This window comes from Mercenaria mercenaria, chromosome 1 (assembly GCF_021730395.1).
Source record: "Mercenaria mercenaria strain notata chromosome 1, MADL_Memer_1, whole genome shotgun sequence".
NCBI lineage: Eukaryota > Metazoa > Mollusca > Bivalvia > Venerida > Veneridae > Mercenaria > Mercenaria mercenaria.
This window is the reverse complement of record NC_069361.1, coordinates 86,418,931-86,439,408: the sequence shown is the minus strand read 5'-3', so window position 1 is coordinate 86,439,408 and position 20,478 is coordinate 86,418,931. Positions and strand designations below refer to the sequence as shown.

The 20,478-nt window shown below is 35.0% G+C and overlaps 1 protein-coding gene across 12 annotated transcripts in view; it reads left to right on the top strand.

Annotated features, from left to right (window-relative positions):
* The window catches only part of LOC123531546 (centrosomal protein of 170 kDa protein B-like), a 163,444-nt gene that overhangs the window by 103,433 nt on the left and 39,533 nt on the right, over positions 1-20,478 (top strand). For 11 of the 12 annotated variants that reach the window (XM_053553235.1, XM_053553237.1, XM_053553218.1 and 8 more), the window contains 3 exons: positions 5,542-5,622; positions 14,891-15,291; positions 19,189-19,390. In XM_053553235.1, coding sequence (XP_053409210.1) covers positions 5,542-5,622; positions 14,891-15,291; positions 19,189-19,390 — 684 coding nt within the window. Of the gene's footprint in view, positions 1-5,541; positions 5,623-7,195; positions 7,242-14,890; positions 15,292-19,188; positions 19,391-20,478 lie in introns of those variants that run through there. The other variant, XM_053553261.1, reaches the window with a different exon arrangement.

The window sequence follows — 20,478 nt, the reverse complement described above, 5'->3', positions numbered from 1 at the left end:
AGAATATTATTTGTGTGCAAACTTTAGTCGAAATAGCAGGCATTTTTCATACTTAAGTTGTTCAAAGTTTTATACACTAGACAAAACTACAAGGAGTTTATGTGAACAGACAGACCCAGGATAAGATCTACATTTAAAATGTAAGATTTTCAAAGCATATTAAGGATTAAAAACTTGCAAAGCATGCAGGATTTTTGAAAAAATGCACTTAATTTTGGAAATTTGTAACCAGGTTTGTTGTCATGTGTGTAGTTGATTGATCACCTTCCATTTACACTAATCCATCTAGAGCTTGATAAAGTGTCATTAAACCCAAGAAAAAAGCTGGAAAAAAAATTGTATGACTCACAAAAATTCCCTTTCATATCAAGAGAGGCAGAAATGAACATTACTCAGTATTCGACTTCCTGTTTAAAAATGTATTATTACCAATATTCGTAGTGGCATTTATTACAGAACAACATTTTTCTAGGGAACCAGACCTTGCATAATTTTCACTGTGAGATTGTCGTTGTGTAAGTTTGTATGCAGGCATGTTATAGTTTTATTGAAGATAATTATTATGTTGTGGATTAGAATGGTATGTATAGCACAATAATTATTAGATTTTACATAATTAGTTACTGTAAATATAAACACATGATAAAATGAGAAAATAAATAAACTAACTATACCCCAGAGGCATGAAGTGTTTGTGGCTATATTCGAGGCATGCGTGTCCGTCGTGTCTGCTCCATATTTTCATAACCACAGGAAAGATTTTCATGAAATATCATATGCATCAGTTGTTAACCTCATCAAGACAATTTTCAGAGTGTGCAACCAGTGTCACTAAGTCCAAGGTCAAGGCCATACTTGGAGGTCAAATGTCAAATAGCTTAACTTCCGGTCTACTCCTTATTGTCTAAACCACTAGGAAGATTTTCATAAAAGTAACATCTATTGTTTACTTTGCCAAAATGACATGCAAAGCATACAACCCTCGGGTCACTAGGTCCAAGGTCAAGGTTATACTTGAAGGTCAAAGTTCAGATAGCTCTACACACTACTATAAATTTCATAAAATTAGCATCAATTTAACCTCATCCAGACAAGGTGCAAAGATCACAGGCCATCAAGTCCAATGTCAAGTGATTATGTATTGTACATTCTAAAATGCTTGTCTCTGTTAAAACACTCTTACGCTAAAATGACGTCACGTGAACGTGCGATGACGTCAATGTTTTTGTTGCGACCAAGAAAGAGCGCTACTATATTTTATCTACTGTTTTAGATTAAGGGCATATTAGAATCGAAATAATTTATAGCAAAACCGTGTTTTAACACTATTTATACACTCAGGCAGCAATACGTCGTACAAATAATTTCACTCGGGCTGCGCCCTCGTGATTTTATTGAGCCCGACGTATAACCACCCATCGTGCATAAATAGTGTTAAAGCACTCTTTTGCTATAAATTATTTCTTAAATCAACTTTTTAGAACATGGCTGTATGATTCAGTGAAAAGTGCCATATCATGTATGAAACATTCAAAGTGCCAAATATAGACTTAGAACATGATTGTATGATACAGTGAAGATTTAATTTTCATTTATGGAACAGTCAGAATGCCAAGCACAGGGTTTGAGAAGATATTTGTATGATACATTGAAGATTGACATAATATTTATGTATGAGACATTTAGAATGCCAAACATACGCTCTAAGAACATGATTGTATGATGCAGTAAAGAATTTCATATCATTTGTAGGACATTCAGAGTGTCAAACAGTTTTTCAGAAAATATTTATATGATACATTAAATACTGTTGTGTTATATATATGAGATATTTAGAATGCCAAACAAAGGCTTTGAGAACATGATTGTATGGTGTGATGTGCTGAAAATTGACATGTGAAGGACATTCAGATTGCCAAGCACTTTTTGGAGAACATAATTTTAATTGATACAGTGAAGGTTTTCATATTATGTACGAGACACTCAGATTGCCAAAAACAGACTTCGAGGACATGATTTTATGATACAGTGAAGACTTTAAATCACGTATGAGAGCAGAGGTTTTGCGAATGTTTACATGATACAGTGAAGACTATCATATAAGGTATGAGACTTTTAGGACATGATACTATGATTACAGTGAAGATGTTACATCATGTATGAGGTATTCAGGCATTGAGAACACAGTTGTTTAATACATTGAAGATTGGCATCTCATTTAGAGTCATTCCGAGTGCCAGGCACAACATGATTGTAATTGATACAATGGTGAAGACTCTCGTAGTCTTGTATGAGACATTTTTAGTGCCAAGCACAGTCTTTGAGAGCATGACACAGGCTGAAGGGACACAATTGTGTATTACAGTGAAGATTTAAAGATAATATAAGAGACATTCATATTACCAACCACAGGTTTTGACAACAGGATTGTGAAAGCTTACATGTAGAGACAGTCAAAGTGCCCAAATTAAAAGATGGGATCTCGGAGCTGTCAACTCATGTTGGAGACATTTATTGTGCCAAGCTTGGGCTTTGAGATTATGATACAGTGTGGATTGTGTTAAACGCTTCTGTATAAAACATTCAGAGTGGGGTGAATCACAGGTAGAATACAGAACAATTTTCTCATCATGTTTGAGACATTCGTCCAGCCATGAATTGGCTTTGAGGGCTTTGGGGGCTTGTAGGATAAAGTGAAAAATGTCAGATTATGTGTTAGACATTCAGTGTGTCCAGCAGTCTTTGAAATTATGATACACTGAAGACTGATCATGTATGAAACATTCAGAGTAGGAGACACATGTTGATGTATTAAGAACAGGCAACAGGCATCAGGATCATGTTGATGCATTGAGAAAAGATCTTGATTGCTGCAATGTAATCTGATATTGTATGAGTCACTTGCTTTCTTGGAGACAGTTTTAAGAACAATTTTTCTGCAAAGTTGCAGGAAATTCTAGTTAATCGATTTGCTACCTGCAGTATTGCTCAAAACTGACAATTTGTTTCTAAAATTACGGAACATGATAGGGCAGTGAGAGACTGATCGTGTCAGTAGCCATTTTGGATTTGTAGTGTACGGACAAAACGCAGAATTGAAAAAATAATAATTTAATACGGTTTAAACTGGTGCGTATTAGTGTCTGGTTTCCTGGGTTTATTAAGATCCTTTTTTATTCTCTTTGATTTATTTTGACATAGATCTAGAATTACCAGGCACCAGCTTCATAAACCTGCAGTATTGAATCTTGTGATGTGTAAAACCTTAAAAGGGAAACTTGAGAATCATGAAGATATGAGGGATGTTCAGAGAATACTTGGGGAAAGTGCTCAGATATCTTCCATTTCTGGTCCTGTTTTGCTGATATCTGAAAATATGATAGATAAGAACATTTTGAATGTGAATACTTAATTTACAGATTTCAGAACAGGAACAATATTTATTTACCGTTTCTAAGGCAACAAAGTATTTTTTAAACCCCCTATTTAATCATTTTTGCCCGATTGTGTCCAGTATTGTAAGACACTAGTGTTGTAAGGCTGGTAGGAGGAAGTACTGGTTACAGAATTAAATGAGAGGTGCCTTGTATTTTTAGAGGACTAGTTGAGTTGTGTATTAAATTTGAAGTTGCTTTTAGGGGAATTATTTTATGTTGATAAAATACTAATAGTTTTTACAGGTTTTAGTTTTTATTACCAACTTTGGTATATAGCTTTAAGGTTTAATTTCCCTGATCTAGGTCATTGACAAGATAGAAATCTGGAGTGTGCTCAAGTGTGAATAATGTTATAAAGTGTGTGACAGTGATATATACCTTCAAGGAGGTATAAATAATAGCATCTCATACGGAATTATTATCTGTTCAGTCTTAACCCTTACTCTGCTGAATTTCTATAATGAACTGGTCCATCTTTCAATTTGGACAGTACCATTAGCTGTTAAAGGGGTGATCACCAAACCAATACTGACTGAATGGCGAACAGTGTAGATCATGATCAGACTGCATGGATGTGCAGCCTGATCATGATCTACACTGGTCTCAAAGGCAGAATTAATCGTGTCCAGCATGGTATGGGTTAAATAGTTCATAGAAAGGTACTGTTGCAATGCAGTTATGTAGAGATGGGAGTATTCTTATTCCTTGCCCATAGGTTGGAGGTCTGAATTTCAATGAGAGTGGAATTTGGCCATGATCTGAAATTCACATATTTAGGTACTGCTCAGAAAGCTGTCAGTGTGATTTGTGTCATAGAACTGTCTCTGTTTGTAATTGGGCTGTTTGTAGGTGTGGGGTGTGTATTTCCCAGAACTTCAGACATTGAGAACTATTTCTGTAACATTTAATCATCTAAAACTTTATTGGTTCTGGCAGGAAATTAAATATTTACCGTGCAGTAGATATACACCTGATGAACTGTCTTTAGCATGGGAACTATGTTTTCTGTTGTAAAATAGCTTTGTGGTCCAGTTTTTACCAGTCTGACCAAAGTATGTGATCTTAGTGAGGTAAAGTATGTGAAGCTTTGAAGAGATGCTTTTAATCAGATTGAGGTTTTACCTTCTGACACCTACGCCTCAGTAGCCTAGTGGTAAAGCGTCTGCTTTGAGTGAGGGAGGTCGTGGGTTTGATCCCCGGCCGCATCATACCAAAGACGTAAAAAATGGTACTAGTAGCTTCCTCGCTTGGCACTCAGCATTAAGAGGGTAGTGCTAGGACTGGTCAGCCTGGTGTCAGTATAATGTGACTTGTTGGGGTATCATGTCAAGTGTCTACAGCGTGATATTCCAGTGAGGCAGCACTATAAAGTTGGGCATTGTGCTCACTGCTACAAGTAGACACCATTGTTTATATGACTGAAAAATTGTTGAAAAAGACGTTAAACCCGAACACACACACACACACACACACCTTCTGACACCTATCACCCATGTTTCAACATCATCCTTTCTGAAATTTGTGTGTATGGATCTCAAACATTTTCAGGCACAGGTCAAATCAGGTCAGATAATTTGAATGTACCAGTATACTTAGTGGCTGAATGCAACCTTGAAGCCAATAATAAACCTTCAGACTGGCTTATAATGACCAAACTTTGGACATTTATCTTGTTGCGAAAAGTCTGTGTGTTCAATTTTCATATTTGCTACTGTATTTCCATTCATACTTCTGAAAATTCATATAAATTGATACAGATGTGTACAACCTGAGTATGTAACTTTGTCAAAGTCATTTCTTAACATTTATGATTCAGTGGGAACATTTTGTAAATCTTTCAGAAGTCTTGAATTTCATCAGCATCATCATCATCATCATCATCATCTTAAGTAATTGCCTCCCTCAGTAAGGAGTCTGTTCACAGTTGGAGACTTTATTCTAGACTTCTCAAGTAATTAAGCAAATTAAGTGCTTTAAGAATGAAATTTCACATGCTGACAAATGGGAAGTAGATAAGGCTTACATGTATAGCAATTTATTTACTCTAATAAGATTATAGTATTTGTGTACTAATGATAAAGTTATAGTTTATGTGTATTTTCAGAACTGGAAACAGTAAAGAAGGGTACACCACTATATGGTCAGCCAGAATGGTGGGGAGAGGAGGAACTTGATCTCAATATTGGTATGGATATATATATTGATAATAAATAATGTAGTCATTAGATAGTGATGAATGCAGTTGGCCTGCCAGGCAAGATGAATTTGGCATTGCTCAGAACTACCCAATCAAAAGGTTGATCGTTCATTTGGTAACTAAGGTAACAGTTTTTACTGTCCTTGACAATTTTACAGAAGATTACCTTGCTGGGGGCATTCGTCCTTCACCTCTCATGCAGGGAAGGTGTCAGTTATAGCAAGTTAATATGAGAACAAGGTAATCCTAGCATTATAAATTTAACTGACCACAACTGTTGTAAATGGCTTAAACCAGTACCAAACATTTTAGTCCAAACTGGGGCAGTGTGCAATTTCAGAGTGTATATGAAAGAATAAAAAAGTTATCCATTGTAATGTTTTGAGAATGACTTTTGTGACAAACATGTTCTGTATATGGCTGACATTTATCACGACACTATTATTCTTGCAATCTTTACAAAGGTGTCAAGTGTGAGTACAACAATGGTATTGTTGACCAACATTTACTGCAACTTACTGCATGTGATAGTCCTGCAAGAATTACAAAGGAATGCATTGTGAATACAGTATAATATGTAAAGATAATTCTACGAATTAAAACTTTTCTTAGTAAAAAATAAACAACACTAGCGCAAAAAGTTAATAAGTCCTTTTTTAAGTCAGTGCTGTTATCCACTTCTGGCGCTTAGGCGATGCAGTGTTGTAAAAAAATAAACAACACTAGCGAAAAAAGTGAATAAGTCCTTTAAGTCAATGCAGTTATCCACTTCTTGCGTTGAGGTGATGCAGTGTTGTTTATTTTTTACTAAGAACATTTGTTCTTAGTAGATTTTCGTCATAATTAATCATCAATCAGGCATAATGTTTTTAATACTGATTTATCAGTATTTAGTCTGATTCCAAGTATTGGTGTTTGAATATATATGAACTAATTAATTATACAGTAAATAACAGAAATAGTAACTTGAAACAGTTGAAAGAGTCTGGTTGTACAATATTACACTATTAATAGTTTTTGTAACACAAGCTTAGATATCGATTGTCAAATTAGATGTCTTGCTGGATTGTCAAATTAGGTGTCTTGCTGAATCGGGGCTTTTGTATAAGAGACTGTCATGTCTTACATTGATTCATTTTGTGTCTGTAGTAAAATACTGTGGTCAGTGGTCTTGTCACTAAAACTAACTGGTCAGTTCAGAGCGATGTCCAAGTAATAACTGTCGTTTCCCTATCATCATTTCTGGATTTAAGGAGATTAACAAATGTGTGACCTTTTAAATTAATGGCTTTCCATAGCTAAATTCCTAAGGAGAGACAGAGTGGTAAGGTTGTGGACAAAGAGAGGATGTATAAATTAATCGTTTATTTAATTCACAGCACATACATACCTCTGGTTACTGAGATAGGACTAATAGGCATTATCTCTTTCTTCAATTTATATACCAAAACTACTTGTGTCGATTTATAACATACAGTCAAGATCCGATTTTGTATGCATGATTTCTGGTAGGCAAAGAAAATTGTGAAAAAGTATGTTTGATTATTGATAAACAGTTGAAAATCCAACAGATAAAATGATCGGAAAAGTGAGAGCAGCTTTTAGAAGTAAGTTTTCTGTTTGTTGATTTACTAAATGTTAGTTTGTTGGTATGTTTTCATAGGATTTGTACACCAACAGGATACAGGTGATACATGTTACAATTTGTAAGATACTGCATAGATTTTGTTATAAGTAACTTTTTCAAGATTTTTCATGAAGTGTTTCATTTAAAATTTTAATATGGTGTAATTATATAAACCTGATTGAGTCATCTTTACTTAAGTATTTGGAGGTTAAAGTATGGGAGGTTCACTTGAAATTAAAAAAGCCCTGACAGGTATGATAAATTATGTAATTAGGACAATCTCATCACTGTTGTAAGTACATAATAGTTTCATTAACACAGTAAAATTTTATTTGCTCATTGATACAGTTTTTGCAATGTTTTCTCTTTTTTTCTGGTGCATTTTTTATGGGGGGGATATAGATTTGCCCTTGTTCGTCCGTCCGAGAATGTGTCACGCCTAGCTCCAAAAGTATTTGACATAGAGTCACAAAACTTTACAGGAATGTTGGTCAGCATGTGTAGTTGTGCACCTGGGGTTTCACATCCGGATTCATTCAGTCATGTAGGAGTTATGGCCCCTGACTTTGTAAACATTGGTCATTTTAGTATTGTGTCGCGCCTAGCTCCAAAAGTATTTGACCTAGAGTCACCAAAGTTTACAGGAATGTTGGTCAGCATGTGCAGTTGTGAACCTGGGGTTTCGCGTCCATATTCATTCAGTCATGTAGGAGTTACGGCCCCTGACTTAGTTAAAAATTGGTAATTTCAATGTTGTGTCGCGCGTAGTTCCATAAGTATTTGACCTAGAGTCACCAAAGTTTACAGGAATGTTGGTCAGCATGTGCAGTTGTGCACCTGGGGTTTCGCGTCCGGATTCATTCAGTATTGTAGGAGTTATGGCCCCTGACCTAGGAAAAAATTTGTGTCCTTTGTCATGTAGTGGGGGCATCTGTGTCCCATGGACACATTTCTAGTTTGTAAGGAGGGTGGGGCATGTTCTGTCTCTATTTCTTTCATTTATGATGCCTGTAAAGTAGTAACTTTAAAGGATCATATTAATGCCTGTGGTTTTAATATGGCAGCCACATTTTTTGTTATGAACATTTAATTTCTTATTAATTCCTAATTTAAGTAATTGATATCTCATATATTTGTCATGAGTTTGAATATTTGATTAGCATATTGAAATCATTCTTTTTAGCTTGACTATTCGAAGAGTATGGAGAGCTATGCTACTTACGTCGGCGTTGGTTAAAGTTTTTATGAAATGGTAATATCTTGTATACCATCAAAGATATTTACTTCAAACTTGGAACACTTGTTTATTATAACAGTCTCTACCTTTAGGCAAGAGTACATAACGCTGTCAAGTATTTTGGCTGAATTATGGCCCTTTTTGAACTTGGAAATTGTTTAAGATTTCATACGAGTCCATGTTTTGTAAAATTTAAAACTATTTGACATGTGGCTTTGAAGCTTTGAACACTTGTTTATTATATTAGTCTCTACCTGTAGGCAAGAGTCCGTAACTCTGTCAACTATTTTGGCTTAATTATGGCCCTTTTTGGACTTGGAAATTAGTTCAGTTTTCGTACAAGTCAATGTCAAAACTATTTGACATGTGGCTTTGAAACTTTGAACACTTGTTTATCGTCATGATCTCCATCTGTAGGCAAGAGTACATGACTCTGTCAACTATTTTGGCTCAATTATGGCCCTTTTAGGACTTGGAAATCAGTTAAATTTTTCATACCAGTCCATAGTTTGCCTAACCTGTTTGTCATATGGCTTTGAAACTTAGACCACTAACTGTTCACCATCATAGTCTATATAATTATATAGGCAGGACTACATAACTGGGAAAAGGACTTTAGCTCAGTTATGGCCCTTTTTTGACATAGAAATTAGTTAAGTTTTGCATAAAATCTCTGGTAATATTTTGACCCCATACTTCCATCAATTCTTCGAATAGTCAAGCGCGCTGTCAACAGACAGCTCTTGTTTTATCATCTCCTGTTATGGCTCTGACCTTAAGTATTGCCTGTCTGACCATACAGTTATGGGTATTCTCTACTTGGATAGCTGCTGTATCTGTTTTTAATATGAAATTACATAAAATTAAAAGCATCAATATGGAACTGTAAATGAGGTAAATCATAAAACTGTTTAAATACATGTGTTTTTTGTAACAAATGTAAGAGATTTAAATTCACTTAATCCTTTTCATCCTTACAGACAGATGAGATAAACTTATTGAATTTAAATTTACATTTGTACAACCAGTCGCTGCGGAACAAATATTGCATGTTAAAGTAATAAAATAGATGTAGATACTTTGTGTCTACTTTTATCCAAATGTTACATGTAAGTGCGTAGTGTAGACTTAGATGCACTAGTTCTTTGCACCTGTTGGTCGTGTCGGTCGCAGTGATCGGTTTCTGCCCAATAACTGGAAGACCACTTGACCCAAGAAATCTTCCAAAAACACTGACAATAGTGACTTATTTTCACAGATTGTAACACAGGAAGAAGAAATATCAAAACTGAAACAAATAAATCAGACAATAAAGCAGGAAAACAAAGTTCTTCGAGAAAAAGTGGCATACAATGAGAAAGAGAAAGAAAGTATGGACACAATCCAAACAGATATAACAGAAATTAAAGATACAATTTCACATTTTTCGTCAACGCTGCAGCTGCTACAGAACAGAACTAACAATTTGCCAACAAACACAGACTTGTATCTACTTCAAGCTGAAGTTGTACAGCTAAGGAAACAACTGTCAAGTGAAGATGAAAATGACTTGAGAAAAACTCAAACCCATCTGCTGGAAAATGAAACAACAACAAGTCAGCCTTTGACCGAAAAAGGAACTTCGTCAGAATTAAAAGGAAACTCCAATGTTATATCAACAGAACCCAACCAAAAACCTAAAATCTGTATTCTTGGAGACTCTGTCACAAAGATAATTAATAGAAAGAAATTCTCAGGAGAAATTTTGGACACTCAAATTAAATCTTACCCAGGAGCCAAAGTCCAAGACATCATTAACAATCTGAACTCTGGAAGTACAAAAGAATACATATCTCAGAGTGATGTAACTATAATTCATGTCGGTATCAATAATGTCTCAGAGGCAGAATCTACTGATAGAGTTATTGATCATTTCAAGGCTCTTACACAAGAAGTGAAATCAATCAATCAGAATACAAAGATAGTTATGTCTTCCATTTTACCAAAGAAGCATGATAAACTCTCCACCAAACCAATCACTGAAATAAACTCAAATCTAGCTGAATTTTGCAAGGTCAATGACCACGTGTTCTTGGACAACACCAGTAGTTTCATGAAAAATGGTTCTGTGGACAAATCTCTGTACCATGATGAAGTACATCTTACACAAACTGGGGCAGCTACTCTAGTTAAAAACATGAAAAGGACACTCTTTGCTGAAATCAAAATCTCTGCCAACCTTAAGGAAAATTTTCACAAGCAAGGCCTCCCATACAACAAGAGTCACCAAGGATACAGAGGGCGACCTCCAATCAACAGACAGCCCTGGAAACAACCGTATATCAACAGCCACAAGGGGAGACATCAAACGAAGCACTGGCAACAAGGAAAAGGCTCTCATCAGCTACCAATGATGATGCCATTCTGGTGGGCATAAATGAACACTCTGTCAGAAGTTACATTAGTAATAATTTCTGTGGTTCTAACACTCTAAATAACTCTCATAAACTCTTTTCTAGTAATCTATTTGATAAATCAGGTTTAAACTTTATGCATCTAAATATTTGCCATATAAGCAACAAATTTGATGAATTTAAGCATACAATTGATAGTGTAAAAGAACTCGATTTTATTGGCTTATGTGAAACATTTCTTAATGAAAATTATTCTGACAATGAATATGTTTTGGAAAATTATCAGTTAATCCGTAATGACAGAGGCTCAAATGGAGGTGGTGTTGTACTATATGCAAAATTGTGTTACCCTTGCTATCAAAGGATAGATTTGAATAAAACAACAATAGAAGCAATATGGATTGAGGTTAAATGTGAAAATCAAAAATCTTTCATTATTGGATATATCTATAGACCTCCTTCATCACCTGCAAGCTGGAATGATGATATTGAAGAAATACTTGAGAAAATTTTTATAGAGGGGAAAGAAGTTATTTTATTTGGAGACTTTAACTATAATTATGTCAATTCAGCAACAGTCAATACCACATGGAATCATGTAACAGAAACATTTAACCTTAAACAACTTGTTCAATCACCAACCAGAGTTACTTCCACTACCTCTACTATAATTGATCATGTCTATTCAAATGTTCCTGATAACATATATAAAATACATGTACCAGTCCTCACACTGAGTGATCACTATCCTGTCTGTTTTGTGCGCAAGTCTAGAAGTAAGCCAAAACATGGACCTGTACATTCTGTAATAACTTATAGAAGCATGAAAACATTTAATGAAGACAACTATTTAACTGATTTACAAAATCAACCTTGGTCTGTCCTTGACATATTTACAGATGCTGATGATGCCCTAGACTATTTTACTAATACTTTTACGTCAGTTTTAAACAAACACGCACCACATATAACAAGGCGAGTTAAACATGCTAATCAACCTGATTGGTTCAATAATACAATAGCTGAAACAATTAAAGAAAGGGATAAAGCAAAGAAGTCTGGTAATTATGAGAATTATAAAATACTTCGTACAAAAGTAAAGCAACTAACAATAGATGCTAAAAAATCTTTTTTCAACACAGTGATCAACGAAAATAAAAAAGACACAAAGAAAATGTGGCAAAATTTAAAGCACTTATCTGGGAAAAGTACTAATACTCAAACTCATTACATAAATGATGATAATGGAGATCCAATTACTGATCCTTATCAAAGTGCAGCGCAGTTTAATGAATTCTTTACCAATATTTTCAAAAGAGCACCTAATGTTGATAGCTATCCTGAATCATACAAAACCCTATTAAGAAATCATAATTCACATTGTCTAAAAACTGATCAAAAGTTTCAAATTCCCCCAGTCTCTGAAAAATTTGTGAGGAACATGCTTGAAACCCTTGACTGTAGCAAAGCAACTGGCCTTGACCAAATAAGTGCTCGTTTCTTAAAACTAAGCTGTCATGTTATTTCAAGACACTTAGTTAAAATCATTAACCTCAGTATTGATACAGCTAAATTCCCTACTGCATTTAAAATGGCTAAAGTTATCCCAATCCACAAAAAAGGGTCTAAATCTGATAAAAATAACTATAGACCCATTTCTATTTTACCTGTTTTATCAAAACTCATTGAAAAGCATGTCTCTGATAACCTTAAACAATTTCTTGAAGACAATAACCTTTTTCATAAAAAACAATCTGGGTTTAGAACAAATCACTCTTGTGAAACTGGTCTAACATCCATAGTAGACAACTGGATTGAGCAAATCAATAACAATAATCTTGTTGGTACCATATTCTAGACTTAACAAAAGCCTTTGATCTGGTAAACCATACACTACTCATTGAAAAACTTAGTTGTTACAATATCTCAAACCATACGCTACAGTGGATTCAATCATACTTAACAGAAAGATCTCAGAAAGTATCTGTGTCAGGCACCTTTTCTGAGGCTCTGGATGTATCTTCTGGAGTCCCTCAAGGATCTGTCTTAGGACCCATCTTATTCCTTACCTATATAAATGATTTACCCCTACATCTTGAACACTCAGAAATGGATATGTTTGCAGATGATGCTACCATAAGTGCTACGGGGCATTCAACTGAAACATTAAACTTAAAACTTCAAAAAGACCTAGACTCTATTCAAGAATGGTGCAATCATAGTGCAATGATACCTAATACAGACAAAACCAAAGCTATGTACATATCAGCCTCCAAAAAGACCCAAAATGACATTCAAGCACCAACAAATGCACCTCTTCGGTTACTTAACACTGATATAGCGTTCACTAAATCTGAAAAACTTCTTGGAGTTCAAGTTGACAATTGCCTAAACTGGAAACTACAAGTGGAACAAAGAATAAAGAAATGCAACAGTAATCTCTATCTTCTTTTACGGATAAAACAATTCCTTAATATACATGCCAGGAAACTTTTCTACAATGCTTACATCTTACCCCATATAGACTATTGCTGTTCAATATGGGGAAACTGCTCAAATGAACTTCTTGAGAGAATGATAAAATTTCAGAAACGTGCAGCTCGCATTATTCTTGATAAAGAGGCAGATGCACCATCTGACCCTCTTTCAAAGAATTAAAATGGATAAAATTTAACGACAGAGTTGAGTACAAAAAAGCTGTTTTAATTTACAAATCATTAAATGACGAAAACTCGCCATGCTACATGAAAGAAAAATTTCAATTTGCTTCAACTCTACATAACCGAAATCTCAGATCAACAAATAATCTTAATCTATATATTCCTAAGCCTAATCTTGAGTTTTATCGAAAATCACTTTCTTATTCTGGAACTAAAATCTGGAATAATATACCTCTCTTTGTACGCCAATCTGAAAATACTGAAAATTTCAAAAAAGCTTATTTAAAGTGGAAGTACTCTGGCTAACTTTCCTTCAGTCAAAATTATTATTCCATGCTTATATATAATTTTATGTTTGTAATTTTGTTTCTGTGATTTTTCTTACTACTGATTAACATTTTGTGTTTATTTCATTTTGTAATTGTTTAATTCTGTATTTAATATTATTGCTACTGTTATTTGATGTAAATGTTGTAAAAATGTTGAGGCACATATGGAAGATCGTTTTGGCGAATATGTAGCCTCGTTAAATAAAGTCTTTATTATTATTATTATTATTATTATTATTACCCAAGACCTCAGTAGCATGATTGGGCTTAATTATGAAGAAGATAAACCCTACACTTTTTGGGGTCAATAACTTGAGAACCACTTTATCCAGAACCTTCAAATTTGGTAGCTGGATTGGGCTTATAAAGTAGATGACACCTATTGTTTCAGGGATCAGATGGTCAAAGGTCAAGGTCACAGAGGCCCAAACCTTTAAAATGGTTACTGCTCAATAATTTGAGAACTACTGGCCCCAGAACCTTCAAGTTTGGTAGCTTGATTGGTTTATGAAGTAGATGACCCCTATTATTTTTGGGGTGCCTAGATCAAAGGTAAAGGACACAGGGGGTCTGAACCTTGAAAACTCTCAGGTAATTGTTTTGGCAGTAACTCAGCAGAGCCTCATTACCATCAAATCAGTTATTCTCAAACCAGATATTCCCAGCTGCATCTACATCTTTATGTCAATTTATTCAAAGTTATTTGCAATAGAAAGAAACTTTAAAGTGTTAAGATTTCGTGTAAAATAGGAGGATTTAGCTGTACTTTGTATCATACAGATTAAAATATTCATTATTTAACAACTCTGTTCTATTACTTTATTTATCTAATATCAGTTGCTGTTTTAAAATTCCTGAATTTTTTATGTGAATCAGAAAGGTTTAACATAAGTTATATTCATTTTATCCTTTTGATTTTAAGAACTTTCAGGCAGGTTTGACTGGGCCATTGCAGCTTCCCATGTGTTAATTGATTCTGTTTGATATAAGTACTATTTTTTCAATTTCAGAAAAACTAAGATCCAATGGTAGTAGCATGGATCAAGAGTCAAACAGAGACTCTGTTACATCAGAGGATTCGAGGACCAATGTCTCAAACAGTGCAGATAAACACTCAGAACGTGATGTAACTCACTCCAATAATAATGTGCCAAAATCAGAAAATTCTACAGTGCCAATTAATCAGTCTAGAACCCCAGAAGGAATTACTAATATGGCTTTTACCGTAGACTTTGGGGATGAATCTAAGCCTCATCTTGAAGGAAAAAGTATTGGAGATTTTATGCCTTCAAGATTACGGAAAAGCTTTAGAGAGAGGCAGGAAAAGTCTTCAGAAAAATCATCAGCATCTAAGTCATCAAGCAAGGAAAAACCTGTTGAAAAAGTTTCTCATGAAAAATCCACCTCGAGTGTAAGTACACAAATGTCATCAACTTTGAGATAAATTCATATAACCTGTGACAAATAGTGGTAGGGTGAGCATTTTATGATTGGATTTTTTTGCCTGTCTGACCATGCTTCTAATATGGCATCACATTGCCTCAACCGAGTATGTTAAATGTCACTCTCCATCTAGAAAAATGGCCTCGATGTAGTGGACCATGGTTGCTAGTTTCACCGTCCGGCCGTCCAGCACCTGACCACACTTTCCTTCAAACACCATCTCCTCTGAATCCATTTGATGGAAGTGGATGAAACTTGGCCTGGAAATTCCTTGGGTGGCCCTCTTCCAAAGTTGTTCAAATGGTTCCACCTGGTTGCAATAGGGGCAATGACATCTCTTAAACTGCATGTCCAATTTTAAAGTAATTTCACACAGATTGTCCTTATGTAACCCTTTGTCAAGAGTGTTCAAATTTTTATGATTTGTCAAAGAACATGGCGGCCAGGGGGCATTGTCACTTTTCCCTGTATGTATATATTTGATTAACTTTGAAATTCTTCTTTTATGAAACTGATGGCCCTTTTTAGCTCATCTGATTTTTTGAAAAAAAATGATGAGTTATTGTCATCACTTGAGCGGTTGTCGGCGTCGGCGTCGGCGTCGGCGTCTGCGTCGGCGTTGCCTGGTTAAGTTTTATGTTTAGGTCAGCTTTTCTCCTAAACTATCAAAGCTATTGCTTTGAAACTTGGAATACTTGTTCACCATCATAAGCTGACCCTGTATAGCAAGAAACATAACTCCATCTTGCTTTTTGCAAGATTTATGGCCCCTTTTGTACTTAGAAAATATCAGATTTCTTGGTTAAGTTTTATGTTTAGGTCAACTTTCTCCTAAACTATCAAAGCTATTGCTTTGAAACTTGGAATACTTGTTCACCATCATAAGCAGACCCTGTACGTCAAGAATCATAACTCCATCTTGCTTTTTGCAAGATTTATTGCCCCTTTTGGACTTAGAAAATCAGTTTTCTTGGTTAAGTTTTATGTTTAGGTCAGCTTTTATCCTAAACTATCAAAGCTATTGCTTTAAAACTTGCAACACTTGTTTACCATCATAAGTTGACCCTGTATAGCAAGAAACATAACTCCGTCCTGCTTTTTGCAAGATTTATGGCCCCTTTTTGACTTAGAAAATATCAGATTTCTTGGTTAAGTTTTATGTTTAGGTCAACTTTTTCTCTTAAACTATCAAAGCTATTGCTTTGAAACTTGCAACACTTGTTCACCATCATAAGCTGACCCTGTACAGCAAGCAACATAACTCCATCCTGCTTTTTGCAATAATTATTGCCCCTTTTGGACTTAGAAAATCATTTTCTTGGTTGAGTATTATGTTTAAGTCAACTTTTCTCATAAACTATTAAAGCTATTGCTTTAAAACTTGCAACAGTTTTTCACCATCATAAGTGGACACTGTACATCAAGAAACATAACTCTATCCTGCTTTTTGCAAGAATGATGGCCCTTTTTAGACTTAGAAAATCATGGGTAGGACAATATTTCTATTACACAAAAAAAATCAGATGAGCGTCAGCATCCGCAAGGCGGTGCTCTTGTTTGAATTCAGTTTCACACAAATAGTCATTGTGTGACCCTCTGCCAAGATTGTTCATATTATTCCTATTCCTCAAAAAACATGGCCGCCAAAGGGAGTGTTCTATTTTCCCTATAATTATGTATATAGTGGAAACTTTAAAAATCTTCTGGTGTGAAACTGCTGGCCTGATATCGAAATAAATTCACACAAATGGTTCTTGTGTGATCCTTTACTAAACTTATTTAGATTCCTCAAAAAACATGGCTGCCAGAGGGCCCGGTCGCTTTTTCCATTATGTATATATTGGAAACTTACAAAATATTAGTCAGAAACAGCAGGCCTAATTTTAAAATAATTTTACACAAATGTTTCTTGGGTGACCCTTTACGAAGATTGTACAAATTATTCTGTTTCATGAAAAAGCATTGCCACTACGAGGTGTGGTCACTTTACACCTTATTAATGTAGTGGAAACTTTAAAAATCTTCATGTTGATATATTGTCATATCAAATCATTACCCCCATTCCCCCGATGTCTTACCACCCCCCCCACCTCAACACACACACAGTACCTGCCTGTTTTTATAGAAACTTTGACTGTTCAAGCAGGCAACTAATCTCAGGTGTGCGATATAGGGCCATCATGGCCCTCTTGTTTTACGATGATATGATTACTAGCATTTTGTCTTGGAGTATTTTAGTCTTTTCTTTTATATGCACAGAAATTGACAGTTACGTTGACACAAATTTAAAAGTGTATGAAGCAAAAAGGTCAGGAGACATGACAAAAGTTGCATTAAGAACACATCATCAGTTTTGTTTTGGTGAGGAGAGGATCTAGTATGTTGTTTTGTGACAATTAGAAAATCAATGCAGAAGATACAAAAGCATTCACACATAATTTTAAATTAAAGATAATGAATCTATAAGAAAAACCTTTTCAGGAAAAGTAAAATAAAATTTTCTCTGAATGATGCAAAATCCTGAAGTTACTATATTGTAGAAACTGAGTTTAGTTTCAACTGGTTTCTATTATGCCAAACCTAGCTCCTACTAAGGTTCCCTTTTATTACATTTTTCATTTTTCTACCAGGTTTTGGTGGAATTTTCTGATTGGATTAGAGATTCATTTCATGTCATTTTCCAAAGATATGCTCATTGTATTCCCACATTAAATGGTAAAAAAAATCCTAAGATGGCCAAACATGAAGGTTTAACTTTTAAACGGAGACGGTAGTTATCAGTTCTACTTGTATGATTCTGCTGATGCAAGATTTTACTGTTGATACACCATTATGTTGTAAATTCACTTTAAGATGGTGTACTTATATATTCATCAGTGTATGAGACTAGATTAAATATTTCTTTGATGTTATGGTATAATAAGTTATAGAGCTGTAACCATTGTTAAAATTTGGATACTGAATACAGATTTTACACAGATTTATCCACCCGTGTCCTGCTAATGACCTCTGATTGCCTCTTCATCCTTTATTAGGGAAAAAAAAAACTGTTTTGAACACAAGTAATTACTGTGACTCAGACCTACAGTAAAGTACCTTGACTTGAACTGTTGACACCATAGTATCAGGTTTAGTGTCTGTACAGGAAAAACAAATCATGGATGACACTTCTTTTTCATAATCCGAAGTGAAGTAATTTTCGTTTTGTTAAAAAAATGGTGTTAGAGGGTAGTGTCAGTGTTAAAAAAACATTGGTTCGCTTAAAGTGATTGCTTACAGTTGCTAGCTTTTCTGGTTTTAAAACATCAACAAGATATTGTTGTCAGTTGATTGCCGATGTCCACATACTGGTTAAGACTTCTATTAAGGTCCAGTTTTCTAGGACAGTGAATGAGCTTTAGTTTTTAATCTACATTCTTTATACTCTTGTATTTATTCACATTAGTTGAATAAGAATGCCAAACCCATCAGGCAAGTAAATAGGTCAAGAACCATAAATGTCTTGCTTACTGCCTTAGATGTCAAGCATTGGAACCCATGGGTGGTGCTCTTGTTTTGTAAAATGTACATTATTTTATTTGATAATCTTTAGAACTTTCATCAATAAAAATCAAAACTTTGAACAGCTAATGAATTTTACACATTCATCAGGTAGTAGAAATTCAGGCAGTTTTCAAATTTTATGGTATTTGTAGTTAAGTTTAATGAATTTGTTAAATTCTACAGCTGTTGTTGATAATGATGTTGACAGTCATAAAAATAAGGGAAGAGAAACATCATTAAATTTTACACATTTACAAAGGAAATGCTCCAAAATAAATGCTGAAAAATTTCAATCTTAGAAAAATGTTGTTTTCCCCTACAGTCAACAAGTAAAGTTGTTGGACGAGCTGTGTCAGAGGGACGTGATATTTCACCTACCCGACAACACAAGATCGATGAACTGTGGAACAGCTCTGCGACACCAGAGTCAGCTTCAGCCAAGCGCCAGAGGATGCTGAGTAAATCATCATCTTTGTCATCCAGAAGCATGGATGATGAGAATCATGATAGCTCATATTCAAAAGGTACAACTATTAAATGTGAATGAATTTTTATCTCCTATCAAAGGTGGATGGATGAAGTTTTCAGTTTTTCAGTCAGTTTATAATTATGTCAAATTGTGTCCATTCTGTGTCCTCTAAACTCGTTGAAGGATATGTATGAAACTTGATTGAATTAATTATCTGTAAAAGAACATACATGTAGTACCATGGTCCGATTGTGCCCACCAAAGTTCAAGGTCCCAACTGATGTTTCAGTGTTTGCGACTTGGATTTCATGTCTAGTCAATACCCATGTTAAAGATTGGGCTTGCCCAAGGTCTGGGCCACAACTGAAGGGCAAGGTACCTGTCTTGTTCATGTGAATCTTCAGTCGTTTGTTCTATCCGTCAAGATGATTTGAAGCACCAATGTTACAGATGTGAAAACTCAAGGTCAAGGTCACAGCAGGAAGTCAAAAGTTTTGGCCTTTGATTCCTTTCACCTTGAGAAAGTTTTTCTAAAGACTTAAATTGAGTGTCCCACCAGTCAAGATGACATGCAGAACACACTTGTCCTGGCCCAGTATTAGGGTCATGACTGAAGGTCAAACGTTTCATTCTTTGTGTCTGGTGCATATCTGCTTAACCTCTGGAGTTTGGGTGAAATATTCTGCCTGTCAAGACAAGGTGCAGAATCTGTGTTCCAACTGCACCAGGTCAAGGTCACTTCTGAAGATAAATGTTTGAGCCCCTGTTTACCAGCACATATTTTGAAGGATATCTAACTGTGTTAGCCCACAGTCGAAGTCACCAGTGAAGGGAAGGATAAACTTAATTTCAACTCAATTTAAACTATGTATTCTAGGTAGGAAAATAAATGAAGGGAAAGAAGTGTGGGCACAGTAATAATTAGTTGACGTAGTAGGATGAGCAGAGTAACTTCCCTTATAATTTATACTTTCCATTTGGCAGTAAAGAATATTTTTTGCTTGCAGCTATTTTATGTTCCACTGAATTTTGAACAGAGAATGCTAGACATATAATCAGTATCTTTCTGAAAATCATCAATTTTGCTCCTTTTGTAAGCATTTGATGTCAGAAGATTAAAAGAAATGTTTTGACTTTTGATCT